This window comes from Megalobrama amblycephala, linkage group LG18 (genome assembly GCF_018812025.1).
Source record: "Megalobrama amblycephala isolate DHTTF-2021 linkage group LG18, ASM1881202v1, whole genome shotgun sequence".
Taxonomy (NCBI): Eukaryota; Metazoa; Chordata; class Actinopteri; order Cypriniformes; family Xenocyprididae; genus Megalobrama; species Megalobrama amblycephala.
Window position 1 is genome coordinate 21540259 of NC_063061.1, and position 19609 is coordinate 21559867.

The following is a 19609-nucleotide window of genomic DNA, read 5'->3' on the forward strand; positions in this document are numbered from 1 at the left end:
TGATCTCATCTGTAGTGATTAGGCCCTATCTGTCGACTTCTTCGCGCAAACAATTCAACCAGGACTCAATGAACAACAGACAGAACAAAGAAAACCTAGCATGTCGTTCCTAAGCATTCAAAAGCCCCCAGACGGGTAGGGAACATCAGACAAAGCCTGCGGCTATGAAAACACTAGCCAGAAACATGTGGAGCTGCACTAACAGCAAACAGAGCAGGTTAATTGGGAGCTCTAGAAAAGTTTGGCAGGCTAATGAATCTCTTTTGCACTTGTGTTTGTGTATTTGCTCACTTTTGCTGCCTTTTCTTTTCGTTTTCCCTCTCCTTTGCTCTGTAACCCGCTTCGTTCTCTTCTCTTTGACTTCAGATTGGAGTTCAGATAAGGCTTCAAAACCCCCAAAAACTACTGGAGGAGCAGAGTTTTCTTTCCTGCACTGAAACAGGAAGTGTGGACGGGGCATACTAACCAAACAGCATATTAGAATGATTTCTGAAGGATCATGTAAAACTGAAGACTAGAGTAATGGCAGCTGAAAATTCAGTTTTGCCATTACAGGAATAAATTACATCTCATAATATATTTAAATAGAAAACAGTTACTGTCAATAGCAATAATTTTCTGTGGTGAAAATCTAGATTTTAATGTTGTTTATATGTCTATGTGGTGTTTTTACACCATTGTCGAGTATTTTCTCTTTAAACCTGCAGTGATATAAAGACAGGTAGATATAGCAATATAGCGGGTGTATAAGTGTATAATGTACATTACTACATTACTGTACATTGCTATTGTTATGTGTCCGACGTTGTAAAAAACGATACCATTGTGCAGCGTTTACCTCAGTAAGTTGACCGAGTGGATCTCTGAGCTTGTGCGAGTGAGTGGAGGCGGGGCTAATTAGCGTATTCATAGATCCTCGTATACTAAATGAGGCAGGTATGTAGAGTTACATACAGCTATTTTAAGGCATGAAGAAATGTTTTTCACAGGAAAAAATTTTTAAATATGTAATTTTGCTGATCAATGTTGAGTGTTAAGAGATAAAATTATTGACTACAGGGGGACTTTAATTGTACCAACACAAAACTTTTAAATGGTATAGGTTAAGTAACAGGTTAAGTTTACTGAGTTGTGTCTGGCTATGTTATAATCATGACGGGGACACTGACATTCCTCAGGCGAAAACCCGTCAAAGACGTTTAATCTTTGTGGTGTGTCATTGTCGTTAATGTGGCACCATTTCATTGAGTCAACACTCTGAAAGCTGTCTTTAAAATGTCATCGACTTAACTGGTTTTCCAGGTTGTTTCAAATGGCATACTGGATGATTCATTAGAAACCTAACTGACAGGGCATCAACCCAATGTTGAACAATATGAGTGTGGAAATGAGCTTATGTAAAGGTTGCAATAAGGTTGTTTGTCAAGCGTGACTCAGAATGATGATAACAGTAAAATGGGTTAATTATATGACACGACGAACAGAATGGCAATATTAAGATGGATGACTGTGATGCAATGTGGAGTTATTACATCATGCTTAATATGTCTATGAGCATATTCAAAAGTAATGCAATGCAATGCATATGAATGAATTTATGAAAATGAAGTTTTAAAAAAATCAAAGTGAAAAAGAAAAGAAACAGATGAAAGGTGAAGCGGTGGTGACTCACCTTGCGGAACCTTCACATCGTGGAGCAGCTTCCTGTCTGCAGAAACAGACACGCATAACATGCTATGAGATGCAATTTTCAGATGTTTATGCACACACAGAATCCATTGGAGATATAAAAAAGCCCATTTGGTGTGACATCCCATGAGCTGATAAAGTTGAGCTCTTGCAGAAAGCCAGAAGAAACCTCTGAAATCCTTCTAGTTCTTTAAAAAAAAATGAATTTTAAGAATTATGTAGGAGGTAAATAACAGACGACACTGAATCAAAATGTCTAAACACAGATTTACATATGTATGATGGTCAATGACAGGCATGTAATCTGGAATCACTGTCAAATCTTTTACACAAAATTACCACGTTCACATAGAAAGAAGGTTACGGATGCATTAGTGTGCGTGGTTGTGTGTGTCCGTATTAGATGTAGGAAATTGGTCTCTGATAGGGATGTCTATCACCGTTGGGCTTTAGACTCATCTGCAGAGGATGGCGAGGTGTACACCCTCCTCCCTTAGGGGATGGAGGCAGGAAAGATTGATTAAAGAACTGTCAGGATGATGAGCGAGGAGGATTAAAACAGAAGATTTCTGCCTCTCCCAAGGAATTACAAAACGGCCTGTCAAGTGCTGCTCGTCTGAGGGTTTGACTGACTGGTTTCATTCAGATGCTGACAGCCTTCCACAGAGCACTTGTCTCCACTGATCTAAACAAAAGTGAGATGATTTTTTACCGCTCTATGTTGTGTTGCACTGAGGAAGTTGGATGAGCTGTATAACAGAATATCAGAAGCATATTGAGCCTCTTTAAACATTTTACCACCACACACAGCGTCATGTAATGTACAAAGCATTACACCATCTTTTCATTACTGTCGTTTACACTGTCTTTTCATTAATAGTTCAAAATGAAATCTATCTATCTATCTATCTATCTATCTATCTATCTATCTATCTATCTATCTATCTATCTATCTATCTATCTACCTACCTATCTACCTACCTGGTGAATATATATGGGTTATTATCATTACCTAAAATTAAAATAAAGCTGAAATAAAATATTAATTATACAACATTAGAATTAATTATATGAACATTAGAAATGTTGCCATGGCAATAAACGAAAATAAGCTGAAATCTGCCAGTTACGGATACTTCCGGGTAAGCTGATCTACAGCAGCGTTTGCGCCTTAGCGCTTTTGTTTTGGAATGTCATCATTGTCCCACTTTCTCATTGGTTTGCTGGCCTATGGCACATTTCATGGCAGGATAAGCTGTGATCGAATCGCTCACCCAAGAGGAAAAATTAGCTGCTGCCAGATCTCGGTCACCAAAAATCACACTGAATTTGATACAAAACTAACTAAAACTATTTTATAGCAGCGATGAAAATGATGGCGATGATAGTAATAATGATTATGATGATTTACCCACCTTGAATGCAGAGATCTCCAGTGCAGTTGTCCGTGTCTAGGGCCGCTCCATCACACAGCCTGCCACCATGTTTTGGCTCTGGGTCTGTACACTCCCTAGTGCGTTGCCTCTCACATTCAGAACTACACACAGACCACATAGTCCACTCGGCCCAGCCACCGTCCACTGTCACAAACACACACAAAAAGATACACATTTTCATAAGAGCACACAAAAAAAAGTTTGCAACTAAAAAACTAGAATTCAAACTTTCTCTCAGAATGGTCACTCATTTTGTTCCTCTTTCTGCAGGTGGCGTTTCTATAATTCCAGGATTTTCTCTCTCAAGGTTTGTCTCTGACAAACGCAAAAGACAATTTACTTTTGTCTTGTTCCATCAGGCTTCCCCCTTTACCCTAACGACTCCATGGGCTGCTGGTGTTTCCTCTGCGGCTAATCTAAATGCAAATGCTGTGCTTGTGTGTCTGTTGAGTGGGGTACTGGGATTGATCTGGGCTGGAGAGCGAGATTGCAGAGTGACTGGTGCCCTCCTCAGATAACTTTTCCCCCAACATGACTAGTGTTTCCGTTGTGACTGGTGCTTCCAATGAAACCATAAATTTAGTCAGCGTAAGAGCTCTCGAGGACCAGGCGACTGATAACTCTCTTCTTCTGCACCTTTCTTTCACTCCAACAGGTTTCACTTTTTCTGTCCCCCTGCCTTTCTCCTTTCATATGTCTTTCTTGATTCCCTTAACTTCTTTGACTTATGGAATTTCGTAATCACGATTTTCTCTTAGCTCCATATCTTTGTCACATACACACGCTCCCTTTCACTTCTGTCTTTCTGAATTTCTTTCATCCCCATTTATCTGTCTCACTCCATCACCCTTGTTCGCTATGAGGAGCACTGAATCTCGCTTTAGACAGTAAACAGGAAATCTGTGAGAATGACAGCACCACATTAACAGAATGTAGACACATTTCAAATGTAAAACTCTAGTAGCTTCTGTCACTGAGGTCAATTTAAATGCAGCACATACTGTCAAGTTCCTACTTTATATGCAGCCTCCCAGACAGATGGATTAGCTATCAATTTGTTCAGAAAGCATGTTTAATTAACAAGCCATAGCAGTGAGACATATTCACGTCGCCTGACTGACCAGCCTTGAACTGTTGAATCTGCTGGCAAAATGCACTTCTAGGTTTTCAAGAACAAAGAGCTGGAAAGTAAAGAGTGCATTTAATGCAGGCAAATTTGAGTACATCTTAAAATGAGTACATCTTAATTTGGGTCAGACTTCAATATCTATCAATATCTATCTATCTATCTATCTATCTATCTATCTATATATATGAAATCAGGCATGTTTTACTGTCTTAAAACTAATTTACTGAAGAAGAAAAAAAAAATTCTTAGAGTTTCCTTTTTTTCCCCTTTCCTTTTTTTTTTTTTTTGGCTATTTCTAAGCTTAAAGTAAAAGTATAATATATTCAGTTTCAAAAATTGAGGTCAGTTAGATTTAATTGAATTTTATTTATTTTTATTTTTATATATTTTTTTTTTTTGTGAGAAATTAACCTTTTTTCAGCATTTACACATTAAAATGAATAAAAAGATTTCTATTTTTATTTTTATTTTTATTCATCAAAGAATTATAAAAAATATTATATTTTAAAAAATATTATAAAAATATTTTCAACAAAAAAATAAATAAAATTAAACCGTTTAACATTTTAAAATGGTAATAAGACTTCACAATATTACAGTTTTTATTGTATTTTGATCAAACAAATGTGGCTTTGGTGAGCATAAGTATTAAGTATTTTGAACAGTATTTATGACAATTTCTTAAATATTTTACATCCTGATAAGATATGACTAAAAGTAATGCCTCATATTTTGGTGAGTGAGTTACAGTAACAATTCAGCAAGTAACAAAAGAACTGGCTCATAACACTAATAAGATTTGTTCACAAATCAGATACATAGGTTATGTTGTATACATTGAGGACAACTTAATGGGAAAGATTTGTTTTTGAGATACCTAGGTCTTTCATCACATTCTCATTGACTACCTGTTCTGTGTGTCTAACCTGGGCAGGGAGAGGTGCAGGTGCTCTTTTGTACAGACATTCCCTCACAGAAAGCCCCTCCATTAAGCGGAGCAGGGTTAGTGCAGGTCCGTGTTCGCTTCTGAACTCCTCTTCCACAGCGGACGTTACACTCGGACCAGTCCGTCCAGGATGACCACCCTCCATTCACTGACAAAGAGAGAAAATAGACTGAATTAGCATTAGCCTTATTGTTTATTTGAAAGGAATTTCAAATCCCTCCACAGCCTATTGGAAGGCATTGTTTATCCGCACTGCATGGTTCATTTGGAGAGTTTTGCTTTCCATACAACTTAATACAACTAAATAAATCAAACTCTAGAACCAAAATTAAGTATTACCGCAAGAGGTAGTTTTGCACATGCTACGTGGCTAAAACGACACACGCTGCTCTTCGTAATACTCCATCTAATAAGCTTAGAAGTGACTTGATCATTCAATTGGTTCATGGAAGAGATTCAAACTGGATTATACAGAAATTACATTAGAATGCCCAAGACTTCATAAACATGTCTTGGACGCGCACTAACAGCCACGCTGAGGACTTAATGAGAAATACAAATGACTAAGATAGATTCTCATGACTGAATACATGAAGCGGACACATGAAGGATAGATATATTTGAAAATAACCAATGGTGCTGGTTTAATATGAACACAAAAAGGGTTTTGTTTTGAACTACTGCTAAAACATCATATTCTGTTTATTAATTTCACAAATTTTGCACTATTGAGGGTACAACTCACTATAAAAGTGTGTGCTACTGTAGCTAATTTCCCTTCTCTTAACCAGTGCATCATCTTATTTACACTTCACTAAGAATATTATCAACACCAACAAACAATGCATTCCCTTAAATCACACAAGTAATTCCCTTGTGTCTGCTAAGCCTTAGGGACTGCTGGGAGTCATGTAAAATTGTAGATGCTATGCTAGCTGCTACACGTTAATTGCGGATCAGTCAGCTAGCGCTCAATCAGTGCTGCCTGCTTCTGACAGCTCATGTCAAAGCTTTTCAGTGTGTTTAATCAAGCCTCTAAAAACTGCCAGCTTCAGCCCTCATCTGTGACTGACTCTCAGAAGGCACGCAGAGGGAGAGAGAGTGCGCCATATTACCTTACCATCAAAATATTGAGGATAAAACACTAGGAGACCATGTCAATTAGGCTAATGGAGCCTGAACCGTGGCAATGCTGGCCACACAGGGAGCGTTAGAATCATTAACTCATTATATGTGTTGACAAAAATAGATAATCGAACCCATACTGGGCGTCTAAGTGATGGCTTCACGCAGTCACAGGTCTGGCGAAATGATGAAACGGTGTATTTCTACATTAAGTCTCGCTTGATGAATTATTGAGGATTTGAAAAACGGCGGCGCTGTGTCATGGGTTGTGGCGGGATGGTGATTTATAGGTGATCATTTTTTTGTAAACTGTTAGACTGAAGGTCGGTGTAGGTGACAAAATAGATGGACAGAGCCCTTCTGCAGCATTTCAAACTTTCACACATTGTGATCAACACAAACTCTTGTGAGATCCAGATGTTTAAATGAAACTTTCCTTGCACTTAAAATCTAGCAGATTCCTTTTATAGCTCTCATATTCCATGTGTACTGGAATTTGTCACTGTTTGTGTTTGCACATTTCAGACAAATTGTCAGTCTGTGTATTAGTTGTCTTTCTGCATGTTACATTGTTACGCCAGTAGGTGGCGACAAATGTCACTGTTTAAGAGTGAGTTAATGATTTACTCCTTCAAAAATGCAGATTCATTCAGGAACAATACAAGTGACTGCTTTTATGAGTGAATGTTTTTAAAAGAATCATTTGAGTGAATGATTTGATGACTTATTCATAAAGACAGTCACTTGTTTTGTTTCTGAATGAATAAGGGATTCAAGAGACAATATAAAATACTGTGTAAAATAAATGTAATACTGTTTTTATAAAACAGTAGCTGCATCTGAATATGCATACTTCCCTACTACAGAATATAATGGGTAAAAAAAAAAAAAACAGTATGTGAGCAGTAGAAGTGGTAAGTAACTTGAGTTATGTAATCAGATTACTTTTCAAGTAACTAGTAAAGTAATGCATTACTTTTTCAATTTACAGCAAAATATCTACGTTACTTTTTCAAATAAGTATCGCAAGTTACTTTTTCACATTTATTGACTGACAGCTCTCCTGTCCCCATGTTGAGAGAAATAAAGTGCAGAGGTGTTGTGTGCGAAACATGATGGTTATTGTAGTTCTAGACTAAATGTGAACATGCATTTACTTATATCACTTGAACAAAAACATTCAGTATTCCTCAAGATGAATAAAAACAGTGAAATGCAATCTCAGAATTGTATGCAAACCTGTAATAATTAACTTTATTAAATTACATAAACATACTTTATGTATTTAATCTCACTTTATCAACTAATATCTTTGCTGCTGACCTTCAATGAATTAATTCAACCAAACTAATAATCAAAAATGACTTTAGATTAGACTTAGAAAGAGTTTTGAACTTTCTTCTCCTGTATAATACTCTTCTTTAATCCAAAATAGCAGCACAGCTGAAAGGTTTGCTTGAGCTGCGCCCTCTACTGTATGGGCGTATATTTGCATTTCTTTCAGCCTGAGGCTTATTCATTTCACTTTTGGTGTGAAAGGGCCTTAACATTTGCCAAAAATAGAACTTTTTTGTTGTCATTAAAAAACAAACAAACAAAACAAACAAACAAACAAAAAAAAACAAGCAAGCCCAGCTTAGCTGCTAAAAAGTAATGCAAAAGTATTGTAATGCATTACTTTTCATAAAAAGTAACTAAGTAATGCAAATAGTTATTTTTTAAAGGGAGTAACGCAATATTGTAATGCATTACCCCAACACTGGTTGTAAGTAGTATGTCCGAATTCACAGTATTTGTAAAACAAGTAGACAAAAAAAATGCATGGACGACCTACTACTTCGGCAAGATTCTGACTTGTGCATCTGATGGATGCACTTTACTATCCCATGTAACCACGGGAGAGGATTTGTGAATGGCAGTGATGCAGCACAACTGATTCTGGTAGGTCACATGACACCGAAAACTTGGTGAATATATTCATACTACACACAATTATACTATATAGACCATTCTTTTTTTAAGGGTCGGAGTAATTACTTTTTCAAAAGAAATTCCTAAACTTCAAAGAGACTATGCATTTTTGGACTCGACTAGTCACTTGTTTTGTTCCACAATGAATCAGTGTTTCAAAACAAATCAGCCGTGAATGATTCAGTGACTCATTCATGAAGACAGTCACTTTGTTTTCTTCCTAAATGAAACAGGGTTTCTAAAAGAATAGTCAGTAATGATGACTCGTTTCATAAAGACAGTTACTAGCTTTGTCTCATTTTGAAGGCTGCAAAACCTCATTGAGGATGTATCATTTCAGAAAAGTAACCATTATAAAATTGACTTATTCCTTGTTAGACTTACATTATTATACATTATTATAATTTCTTTCTTACTTTGAAATGTAATGGTTACTTTTCAGAAATGAAAAAGCCTCATTGACATATGCGGCTGACAAATTCAAGCTCCGCAGCCTTCAAAATGAGACTCGCCCACTTGTTTTTTCCTTACTATGTGTGTTTCTGAAAGAATCGGTTGTGAATGATTCAGTGACTCATCCATAAAGACAGTCTCGTGTTTTGTTCCTGAATGAATCAGGGTTTATGAAAGAATTGGCAGTGAATGATGACTCATTCATAAAGGGTAAAGACCAGAAGGGATACAGCTACAGACACTGGGTATGCGCAAAATTAATATTCAGTAATTTAATTACTGTATTTGCATTATTGTAAGGGTAGGTTTAGGGTTGGGGTAGGTGCAGTTGTTAATAAAAGACAATCTGCTAAGTAGCAAATTAATTTACTGTTATTTTTATTGTGAAATTTTGCCTCACTTCCGGCCATTGCTGTATCCCTTCTAGACACAACCTTCATAAAGACAGTTACTAGTTTTTCTCATTTTGAAGGCTGCGCCCTCCGAAGGTTGCATTTGTTGGCTGCACAACTCATTGAGGATTTCTCATTTCAGAAAAGTAACCATTATAAATTGACTTATTACTTGTGAGACTTACATTATTATAATTTCTTTCTTGCTTTAAAATGTAATAGTTACTTTTTCAGAAACAAAACAGCCTCAAATGACGGATGCGGCTGACAAATGCAAGCTCCGCAGCCTTCAAAATGAGACTCGCCCACTTATTTTTTTTTCACAACTGATTCTTTCAGAGTGTTTCTGAAAGAATCAGTTGTGAATGATTCAGTGACTCATCCATAAAGACAAACACTTGCTTTGTTCCTGAATGAATCAGTGCTTCTCAACAAGTATGTTGTGAATGATTTAGTGTCTACGTAAGCTGCAGAATAAGTCACAGAGAAAAAAAATAGGGTAAAATGTATTAACTAATAACCAAAAGGATATACTAAATTGTTGGGTTTGTCTCCATACCAAACACAATGACTGTTGCCGTTGCACTACGTCTCCTAGCAACAATGTTGCTGGCCAGGCAGGTGTAATTTCCAGAGTCGGACAGCCTTGCTTCATTGATGATCAAGTTGTGGTCAGCTCGAGTGTCAATATTGACATCGTCAAGAGAACTCACCAGCTCTTCGTTCTTCAGCCACTCAACCTGCAAAAAGAGGCAAATTTGACAGATTTTGTGAGTAAATCCAGACACTTTAATGAAAGTTTACTGTCAATCCAACTAGCAGAGAAGCAATGCAACTGTGAGACCACAAGCAAAACGCATCCCCTTGTCCTGGAACCAATCTACAATTTTCATGAAGAGGCTGTAGAGGTTGAGTTACCATTTTTTGTCAACCTTTTCATGAACTTCACAAACCAGCATGAGGCCGTTCCTGACAGCCTATTTGAAGTAAACATCGCCCCCACATCAGCTCAGCCAATTAAAGTGAAGAAACATTGTCAAATAAGACACAAGCTGTATCAATGCAACAGCAAGCATTTCACAATGACCTCTGAGTGACCCATCGCAGACTGGCAGCTCAATAAAAAAGCATGTACTGCGATAGATGTGTATTCTCCCAGGTGCTCTGCATAGTCACGTTCAAACCTGTCACTTTGACTGGATCACAGGTCACAGCTCATCCAAAGATTTCAGTTTGAGGTCACTGCAAGGTCAAGCCCAGCCTAGTGTTATTTATACAGCTCTGATGTTTGACGGTCTGATTCATTAGGATTTACAAACGCAGCAATGGCATGACGACGCGCCCTCCTCGCATGGCTGGTCGTGTAAATTGCAATCGTTTGGCAACAGCCACCAGTTTAAAGTCGGTCCAGAGGGGCGGCGGTCGTCAGGGCACGGGGACGCGGGTTGATTTATGTCACTGTGCGTTTGCAGATTAAAAACACAGCACGCCCCTTGGGAATCTCTGTTTGTGTGTGAAGTTCTCGCCCTCTGCGCTGGAACAACACAGCAGCAAACACGCACGTGGGGTGAGTAAAATTGCTCGACTCTCTCTCTAAGGCCTAGAAGAATAATGAAGGGAGGAAAATCAATATATCAGCCATCAGATTGTCATGTGTGAGAGATTTCTCTCTCTTTCTCATCTTCGTGATGGCCGGAGAGAACTCTTTCATCATATGCTTTTAATTTCACTCTTTTCTCCGTTCCAGTCCAGAGCTCCCAGAACGGCGGTGACTGCATCTGTCCTCTTTTTTTTTGCTCCCTCCTTCCCTTCCCTCCTTTCTGTGTTTGGACCTCAAAAGTTAATCCAGTCATGTTGCTTCTTTTACTCCATAATGCTTATTCACTCTAGTTTAAAAAAACACCACAGACCTACCTATCAGCAACTAAAGTATATCAGGGAAGGCAAAGACAAAGGGCCCTATTTTAATGATCTAAGCGCATGGTCTAAAGCGCACGACAAGAGCACTTAGGGAATGTCAGAATCCACTTTTGCTAGTTTAACAACAGGAAAAATGGTCAGCACGCCCAGTGCATGGTCTAAAAGGGTTGTCCCTATTCTCTTAATGAGTAATGGATGTGTTTTGGGCGAATTGTGTAATAAACCAATCAGAGTCTCATCTCCCATTTCTTTTAAAAGCCAGTTGCGCTCGCACCATGGAGGATTTGCTATTTACATGGCTGAATTTGCAAGTGGAAAAACTGAACGCTTCTCGAGTGAGGAAACAGATCCGCGTGAGGTTAAAGCGCACAAGCATACCATCTACGGGAAAAGCATTTTTATCTTTATACACACAATAATAATCTTTTACATAATAATCCTTTTATTTTTAATATTTGGCATGTTTGTGTGCTGCTGCGTGTCCCTGTGTGTGTAATAAGCAGAGTGTACTCACGCCTAGAGGTGAATATTACTAATGCGTTCTTGAATTAAAAAAAATATTGGCACTTTGCTATTTTGAGGCAAATGAAATAGACTGTGCAATTGACCAACTGAAACCTGGTCTAAAGTCAATGGCACAGTCTATTTCTTTTGCCTCAAAATAGCAACGTGCCAACACACCTCGTTTTCTGACCAGCACTCCTATGGGTGCACAAATGGGCGCAAATGCATTTGCTATTTAAAAAACATCGAAATGATAATTGAGTCAGGCTTAGGGGTGACCAGACGTCCCGGGAAAAACCCAGTATTTCAGCTCCATTTTTAGTTTCCCAGACTTGTCAAAAAAAAAAATCAAGTTTTGTCCCGTATTTCATCTTTCCTAAAAATTTCTTTACAACTGGGTAATCATAGAACAAGTAGTAAAGTGTTCTGTCAGAACAGCCCAATCAATTCGTCGTAGAACAAAATGACCATCCAATCACAATTCGTTATTGATTAACTTGCCATTAGTGAAGGCTGGATAGGCGGAATCGCACCAGAAGGGCTTCTCACACCCGCTCTCTGTCTTTCCTTGCGCGTGATCCCAGTTCTCTCAGACAGCATGCGATCAGTTCTCCTTGCGTCTGAATGGTCAAATGAAGAGTTTGGTTCCAAAACGCTATAAATCCATTTTGATTAATTTGAGTAAAAATGTGTTTTCTTTACCAATAAAGTGGCAAGATGAAAACCACTGTTTTCTGTTTTAAACTTTCACATAGCATCTTTAGGTTATAATAACATTAAAAATTCAAATCCAGATTTTGATTTTCAAACATTTATTAAAAAAATTGATTATTTTTCCCCAAAATGCAATTAATCCATTGAATCAATATAAAAGTTGATCCAAAGTAAGTTGATCCACATATATGACAGCCTCTGAACTTGGTCAATACTAATCTTAAATACAGGCACTGGACTAAAAATACATTAAATCAGTCATTGCTCCCAAAATGAATTCAACGGGTCATCTTGTTAATGCTATAAATTAATTATGTCTCCTTTTGTCATTACTGATTAAAAAGTATCTGGCGCCACCGCACGGTTAAAATAAAAACAACACATTTGGCTAGTACATTGGAATTGACTGCAACTACCCAGCGGCGTCACTATACTGCAAACATTCAAATAGCAATCATGTTATGTTTTTTTTCTTTTTCTATCAGATGTTTAGAATCAAAACTACCAATGCCAGATTTGAGAATGAATCATTCTTGGTCAAACGGCTTTTAAAAACTGTTCATGATTCAGTTTTGGGGACCGTGACAGAAGTTTGATGCTATTGTGGAACAAGCAACAGCCGGCATTTTTTCTCCTCCTGAGTGCCTTATCTTCTTAATCTCCTCATGTAAATGATTAGATTTCGATGGCTTACGTTTCTTACCCACCACAGAAACCACCACATGTTCATCAACGCATCAGATTCATTCATTTTTTTCTGTTTTTGTTGATCACAAAGTACAAAGAAGATGAGAAAAACTAGGATGCCGGGTATATTCAGAGTGCTGTCATTACTGTTTAATGTGTGGAATGGTGCACTGTGATTGGTTGAGGGGATATATTGCATTCTGCAGAGAAGGGAGAGTGGCGTTTGTCGCATTTTGGAGAGAAAGGGAGAAAACATGACAGAATAACACGGCGGATATCGCATTTTGTGTAAAATTATAAATTGTCTTTTCATTACCGACTAGATAAAATACTGATTTTGGCAAGAACTCATTTTTTTTTTTTTTTTTAAATGGCATTTATTGAGTTTTGGAACCAAACTCTAGTTGCCAAAATGTCCATCATGTGGAGTATCTCATGTAAATACTATCGGTTATAACTTATGGCTTAAGTGGATGTAAACAGGTAGGTGAATTGGATATGTGTCAGTATATTACATCCCTGAATTCGGTCTTAAAAGGACAGTAGCCTAATTAAATATTTGACTGTCATTAATGTTAATCAAACAACAAAAGATGTTAAATAAATGTATATATGGTAAATAAACCTACTGTATCTGAAAAAAAAAAGTAAAATTAAATTTCTCATATCATGGTCATATTACCCACCCCTTGCTCACCCGTCCTGTATTCCACCATGAGAAATCTTGTCACCCTAGCCAGGCTGAAACTAGCAAAAAACACTTGCGTCGTGCCTGGTGCCACATTGTGCCGGGTACTGTATATGATAGGGCCCAAAGAATTCAACATCTAAAGGGATCAAATAAACTGTTGTTTTAATTATTTAATTTATATACTGTTCAAAAGTTACTTTTTGAATAAATTCCCTTATGCTCAACAAGGCTGCATTTATTTGATCAAAAGCAAAGCAAAAATTAATAAAAAACAAAGTTTACAAATAAATACTGCTGTTCATTAAGCACTGTAAAAAAGAATTGTTGGTTTAACTTAAAAAAGTAAGTTACCTGGTTGCCTTAAAATTTTGAGTTCATTGAAAATTCAATTTGAGCTAATTCAATGAAGTTGATTGGTTTAATCAACAGAAACATGTATATATGTTTCTGTTGATTAAACCAATCAACTTCATTGAATTAGCTCAAATTGAATTTTCAATGAACTCAAAATTTTAAGGCAACCCCCTTCTCATGGTTATTTTTTACAGTGAGGGTTTTCATACACCTTTAATAAGCAAACTGACCAATAAGAATTAAGTCTTTGTTTTCAACATAAATGTGCCTGCAAAAGGAAGAAAAGTGTAGTTACATTTCAAATTTGTGGATGAAAAGTCTGACTTTCTAATTAAGCTAAAATATGAGGTTTTGGAAAGACTTCAAAACAAACGAGAAAGTGAAAGACATCAAGGCCATTTATAAATCTAGGTGAGGTCATTCATTTACAAATGTGTTTTATTGTTCATAGTCTGTAGAAGACAGAGTTATTGAATGGAAGGATTATACTGTGGCGTTAATTATCAAGACTATTATAAGATATCAGAGAGAAATCATCCATGTACTGGAGCAAAATTATCAGCAAAATAAAATATGATAAACCCTACTACAATCATTTATTGGTTTATTGAGTATTAATATTAATTTACATATCTGTCTTCCATGAAACTCCCTCACCGACTATCAGATCAAATGCACCACAAAGAGCCTGTATTTTACTTCCAAACCCCCTTCTCATGATTATCTGAACTTGTTATCTAAACTCTTTCATTTTCTTTCTAATTATTTCCCTATCTGAGACCTAATCTAAAGCTCTTCCTCTATCAATGCCTCCATCTCCTTTGTTGGGGGGAAATTCCCTCTAATTCTGTACGAGTGTATGTGTTTTGTATTCAAATCGCAGGCTGTTTCTGGGTCTGCTTTGGGTCTCTGGGGGGAAGCGTTGGGTTGGAGATGGAGAGATGAGAGAGCAGATGAACATTGAGGGACAGATCCAAATGGGAGTGATAAGCCTCCGGCCAGGAAACAGGGAAATGAATTTGGTTAATTAGCACATTTGTTCCAATTAAAGCCCTGTGAGCATGGACGGCTACAGTCACACCCACCAACTAAGACCCTCAAAGGACAACCCAGATAACCTCTGATGTCACGCTAACTGAACCTCTTTCTAATCATCCTTTGGAGGAAAATACCACCATTACATTGGTTATAGACTTGCGGGAGTTTCCAAGGACACAGCAGCTTTGAGAGTCCATAGGGCATTGGGATTGTCAGGGAATCTGAAAAATATAATCTGAGACCTCATTCTAAAGATGGACGTTAACAGTTTGAGAACTTCAAAGAAACTCAGTGAAACAGAAAGCAAATCTGCTTGAGCTGAAGTGTGTTCAACTGAAACGCTATGTTAGCGGTTTAATTAGCTCACTCAAATGTATCCTGTGTGGTGCTTCATCATATGGGCACTTTTGACCCTGTGTACTTTCAGAAAATAAACTTTCTTAAAACACATTTTTCCACAATCTCTTATTAGTTTAATTTGTCTAACAATGGCAAACAGTGACATGCAAGCATTACAGATTTTTTTTTTTTTTTTTTTAATGGTGAACATTCTTACAGTGTCACTCCCAGCACATCTCTAACAATGTATTGTATTTAATAGCATTCTGTAGTGTGTGTGTCTTGTCTTGCTAGAGCTAATAATATTTTATCTATCCTAAATACAGACAAATAATATGTTTTTGCCTTATACACTTACACTGATGTATACTACAGTAGGTAACCAAGCTAAAAAAAACAAAAACAATTAATTTTAAAACTACAAATATTAAAATGGTTTATGATCATTTTGCTCCTTGTTTAGAGGATCATAATTTTAAACATGCAATAATTCATATTCTTATTATGGATTTTCGGATTTTAAAGAGACCCCAAAAATAAAATTCAGTCATTATTTAAGAGAATAAGATATTTTATCAAAATAAGATATTTTATCATTATATGGTCAAAATTATTCTTATCTTCTTTTGTGTTTCAGGTGACATATTGTGAGGGGGTGGGGGGTTGTTTAACTATTTTAGGACTGAAAGTCTGGGTTAAAGTGTACAACAAAATCTACACACATGAAAAGTATCAAATAAATGAAGAAGGCATGGTGAAAGGTTTTCAACATAAAAAAAAAAAAAATCCATGTTTATATGAGATTAATAAGCAATATCCACAACAAAAACATAATATAACATCTTTTACACAGACAATAATGTGAATGCACATGGATAAACTTGAACTAAGTTGTGCAATCAGATTGGCGTGTTTGCAGCAAGAGCTGTAATGCAAGAATTTAGTCTGTAAAAACCAAAAAATTAATTGCACTCTTCTAATGCGTGGAGAACTCACAACACAGTAACTTCTAAAGAGTAGCTAATACATTAATAAATTCATTTACAATAATTTACATGTTTGATGCATGTTTAAATTAATAAATTTTGGATATAACAATTAAAAGTTTATAGTTGTTGGCTAAAATAATGTAATTTTTGTCCAAGTAAAATGGACTCAAATTAATGAACATGGTGAGATTGACGACTAAAAAGTCTAAAAATAAGCAGTGGTGATAAGTGCCGGCATTAAGAATTTCCATACGGCAGTTGAACAACAACTTGAACAAACATTCTGGGTAGCTACATTGAAAAAAACAGGCTCATTCTTAACACTGAATATGGCACGTCCCTTACAGGTCAATCCAATTAGCCCTGAAACGGATACAACACCTCATAACATCGTCATTCTGGGCAAAAATCACCCTCTAGATTTACATTCATTTAGACGGAAAGTGAAAGTGACAAGAAGGCAATTACAAAAGGAGGTCTCGTCCGGGTTTGTTCCATCCTACTCAATTAAGTTCCAGTTTCATTAATGTCCCTTTGCATCACTTTGCTTCAATCAAGTCTGCGGGCCCTTATGAACACTACGGTGACTTTCACCGAATCACATTAAAGAAATGAACTTTCCAAATCCAACCACGCCATTTCGGATGCGCGGGCCGGACGTGTCCTTCTTCCTCATCCTGCTCCTGACAGCGCAGGCCATGCCGCGTTTATTGCTGAATAATTACATTTTAAGCACTTTAAATGACTTTGCTTCATCAGACTGAATGATTAATTGCGTCGCTGGATGAGGATTGTGAAGTTAATATGAGCTTAATGATCGGTCTGGTCTCAAAGTTATTGAGAGCCTTTTTTTTCTCCCATCTTAGCTGTGAGTAATCTGTATGAACTTTACTTTGACAGTTAATATCGCACTTTCATTTCCTTGTTGGTGTAATTGTTTTAATTATGTTACGTTCATTATTCAACAGGGATGATCTTATAGCTCTAGGGAAATGATAATTTCTAAACAGGTTTCCATTCAAGCGGGAAACAAACAAAGGACAAGGATGACATATGCCAGAATAAACAATGACAAAATTGTTACGAGCCTGTGACCTTTCGCAAATGTCTTTAGAAAAAAGAAAAAAAAAAATCAAATACAAGCGATTTAATCAAGTTTTCACATTTTACTGCCAGAATCAAGAGCAATATAATTAACCCGTGAGAAGCGCAGAGGTGGCGTGTCAGCCACGACCTGCCAACGCTCTCCGAGCCCTTGATCAATTTCCAGTCTCAGCCAGACTTGTGTCCCGTCCAAAGATGGTATCAGCCAGCCAACAGGGGAGCCATCTTGGCTCATATGTCTACCAGTGGTAGAGTTCTTCGGCTTGACCTTTAGACTTTGAGCAGCAATGATTACAACGGGAGCGTTTGGCTGCCAACCTGTAATCTCCAGCGACAAACCCTTCTGGCATAGAGACCTCTGGACCCGGATCTTGGCTCCGTCTCAAACATTGCCTAAGCCTGACTATCCTTTTCAGCAGCAGCGCCATGTTGGCTCTAGTAACTATTGATTAGCTGTATAGTGATGGTGCACGGCTGCTTCCCTCCAGATCACAGGCAGCAGCCATTTTGGATAGGTTTCCAACATGACAGATGGCATGAGTTGATGTGTTTTTTCTTTTTTTTTCCTTTTTTTTTTTTAAAAGCTGATGTTGAAATGCACTCATGGTGGCCTAGTTTAAGTATTGCTTCTGCTGAAACTACCACAAAGAATACAGAGCAACATAAAACAAAAAACAAAAAAACAAAAACAAGGAATCTGTCAGCCGCCTCAGAGACGCAAACGCAGCGGTATCACTTAACATCTCACAAGAATGTGGGGGATGATAATAATATGACACTGGATTTATGAGAAGCAATTGCCAGTTTGATTTCCACTAAGCACATGGATATTCTCCTAAGCTTGTCACAAAACTCTTTAGGAGGTTCGATATTATACACTTGGAGTCACTGAAATGAACCTGAGAGTAGTTTCTCAGAACATTTTTTTTGAGGCTCACAGAATTCTGTATGACTTTCTTCTGCAAACTAGAATGCAGATTCCAAAATTATGACAAGAACAGAGATTATTGTTCACACAGGGATGTGCAGCATTCAGAATGAAAATGAAAATGCCTTTTGAATACTAACTGAATTAATGAATTTGAATTGAGGAAGTAAATTGGATGCAGAATTAAAATTGATTTTGAAAGAAATGAATTTCAAAGATGGATGGACGGACAGATAGATAGATAGATAGATAGATAGATAGATAGATAGATAGATAGATAGATAGATAGATAGATAGATAGATAGATAGATAGATAGATAGATAGATACACTGCGTTCCAAATTATTATGCAAGTGACATATCAATAAGATTTCAGTACAATAAACATTCAGATTTTAGTTTTTCTAAGAAAATGTTTGTTTGTTTGTTTATTTATCCATGTCTTTTTAGATAACTGGTATCAATCTCAGACAAAATAATTTGCCAGATCTATGGAAACCCTACTTAGAGGTTGTTCCACATTATTAAGCAAGTCACAGTTCTCATGCAATATGGGGAAGAAGAAAGATCTTTCTGAAGATGAAAAGCATGAAATGGTGCAATGTTGTGCAAAAGGCATGAAAACAACTAATATTGTGTGAAACTGAATGGAGATTATCGAATTATCATAAGATTTGTGAGTGATTTAGAGCACAGCAGAACTCGGTCAGATAAAGGCTTATTGAGGAATTGATGAATTGTATTAACAGGGCAGCTATAAAAAAGCCAGTGTTGAGCAGCAAACAGGTATTTGAAGCTGCTGGTGTCTCTGGAGTCTTGAGAAGCTCTCCATGCAGGCTGGCAGTTGTGCGTAAAGATGCATTTCAGCCACCACTAACCAAACCTCACAAAGAGAAACATTTACAGTGGGTTCAGAAATACATTTTCAAACAGTTTTATTGCTGTGGTGTTTTTTTTTTGCAGCATGGGATAGTGGATTGTGCATTGTACAATAGTGCATTGTACTATGCACTATCCTCCTTTTTATACCATAGCTGAAAATGGCCAGTTATGAACTCCACATATCTTGCAAAAGTCATTTTAATACCCTCCATCTCACTTCCCAGTATTCCAGCCCAAATCATCACCCGCTAGCTCCTTGCTGATGTCGCAGTCTTGTTGGAACATGGTGGCGATTCACCAACCATCCAGAAATCTATC

General features: G+C 37.1%; 1 protein-coding gene across 5 annotated transcripts in view; it reads right to left on the bottom strand.

Annotated features, from left to right (window-relative positions):
- unc5da (unc-5 netrin receptor Da) overlaps window positions 1–19609 on the bottom strand; it is a 247173-nt gene that overhangs the window by 45912 nt on the left and 181652 nt on the right. For all 5 annotated transcript variants that reach the window (XR_007181237.1, XM_048165904.1, XM_048165906.1 and 2 more), the window contains 4 exons: window positions 9701–9881; window positions 5181–5348; window positions 3105–3269; window positions 1673–1708 (listed from right to left, as the gene is read on the bottom strand). Coding sequence is in view for 4 of the 5 variants with exons in the window: in XM_048165904.1 (XP_048021861.1) it covers window positions 1673–1708; window positions 3105–3269; window positions 5181–5348; window positions 9701–9881 (550 nt within the window). In the remaining variant the exon portion in view is untranslated. The remainder of the gene's footprint in view (window positions 1–1672; window positions 1709–3104; window positions 3270–5180; window positions 5349–9700; window positions 9882–19609) is intronic.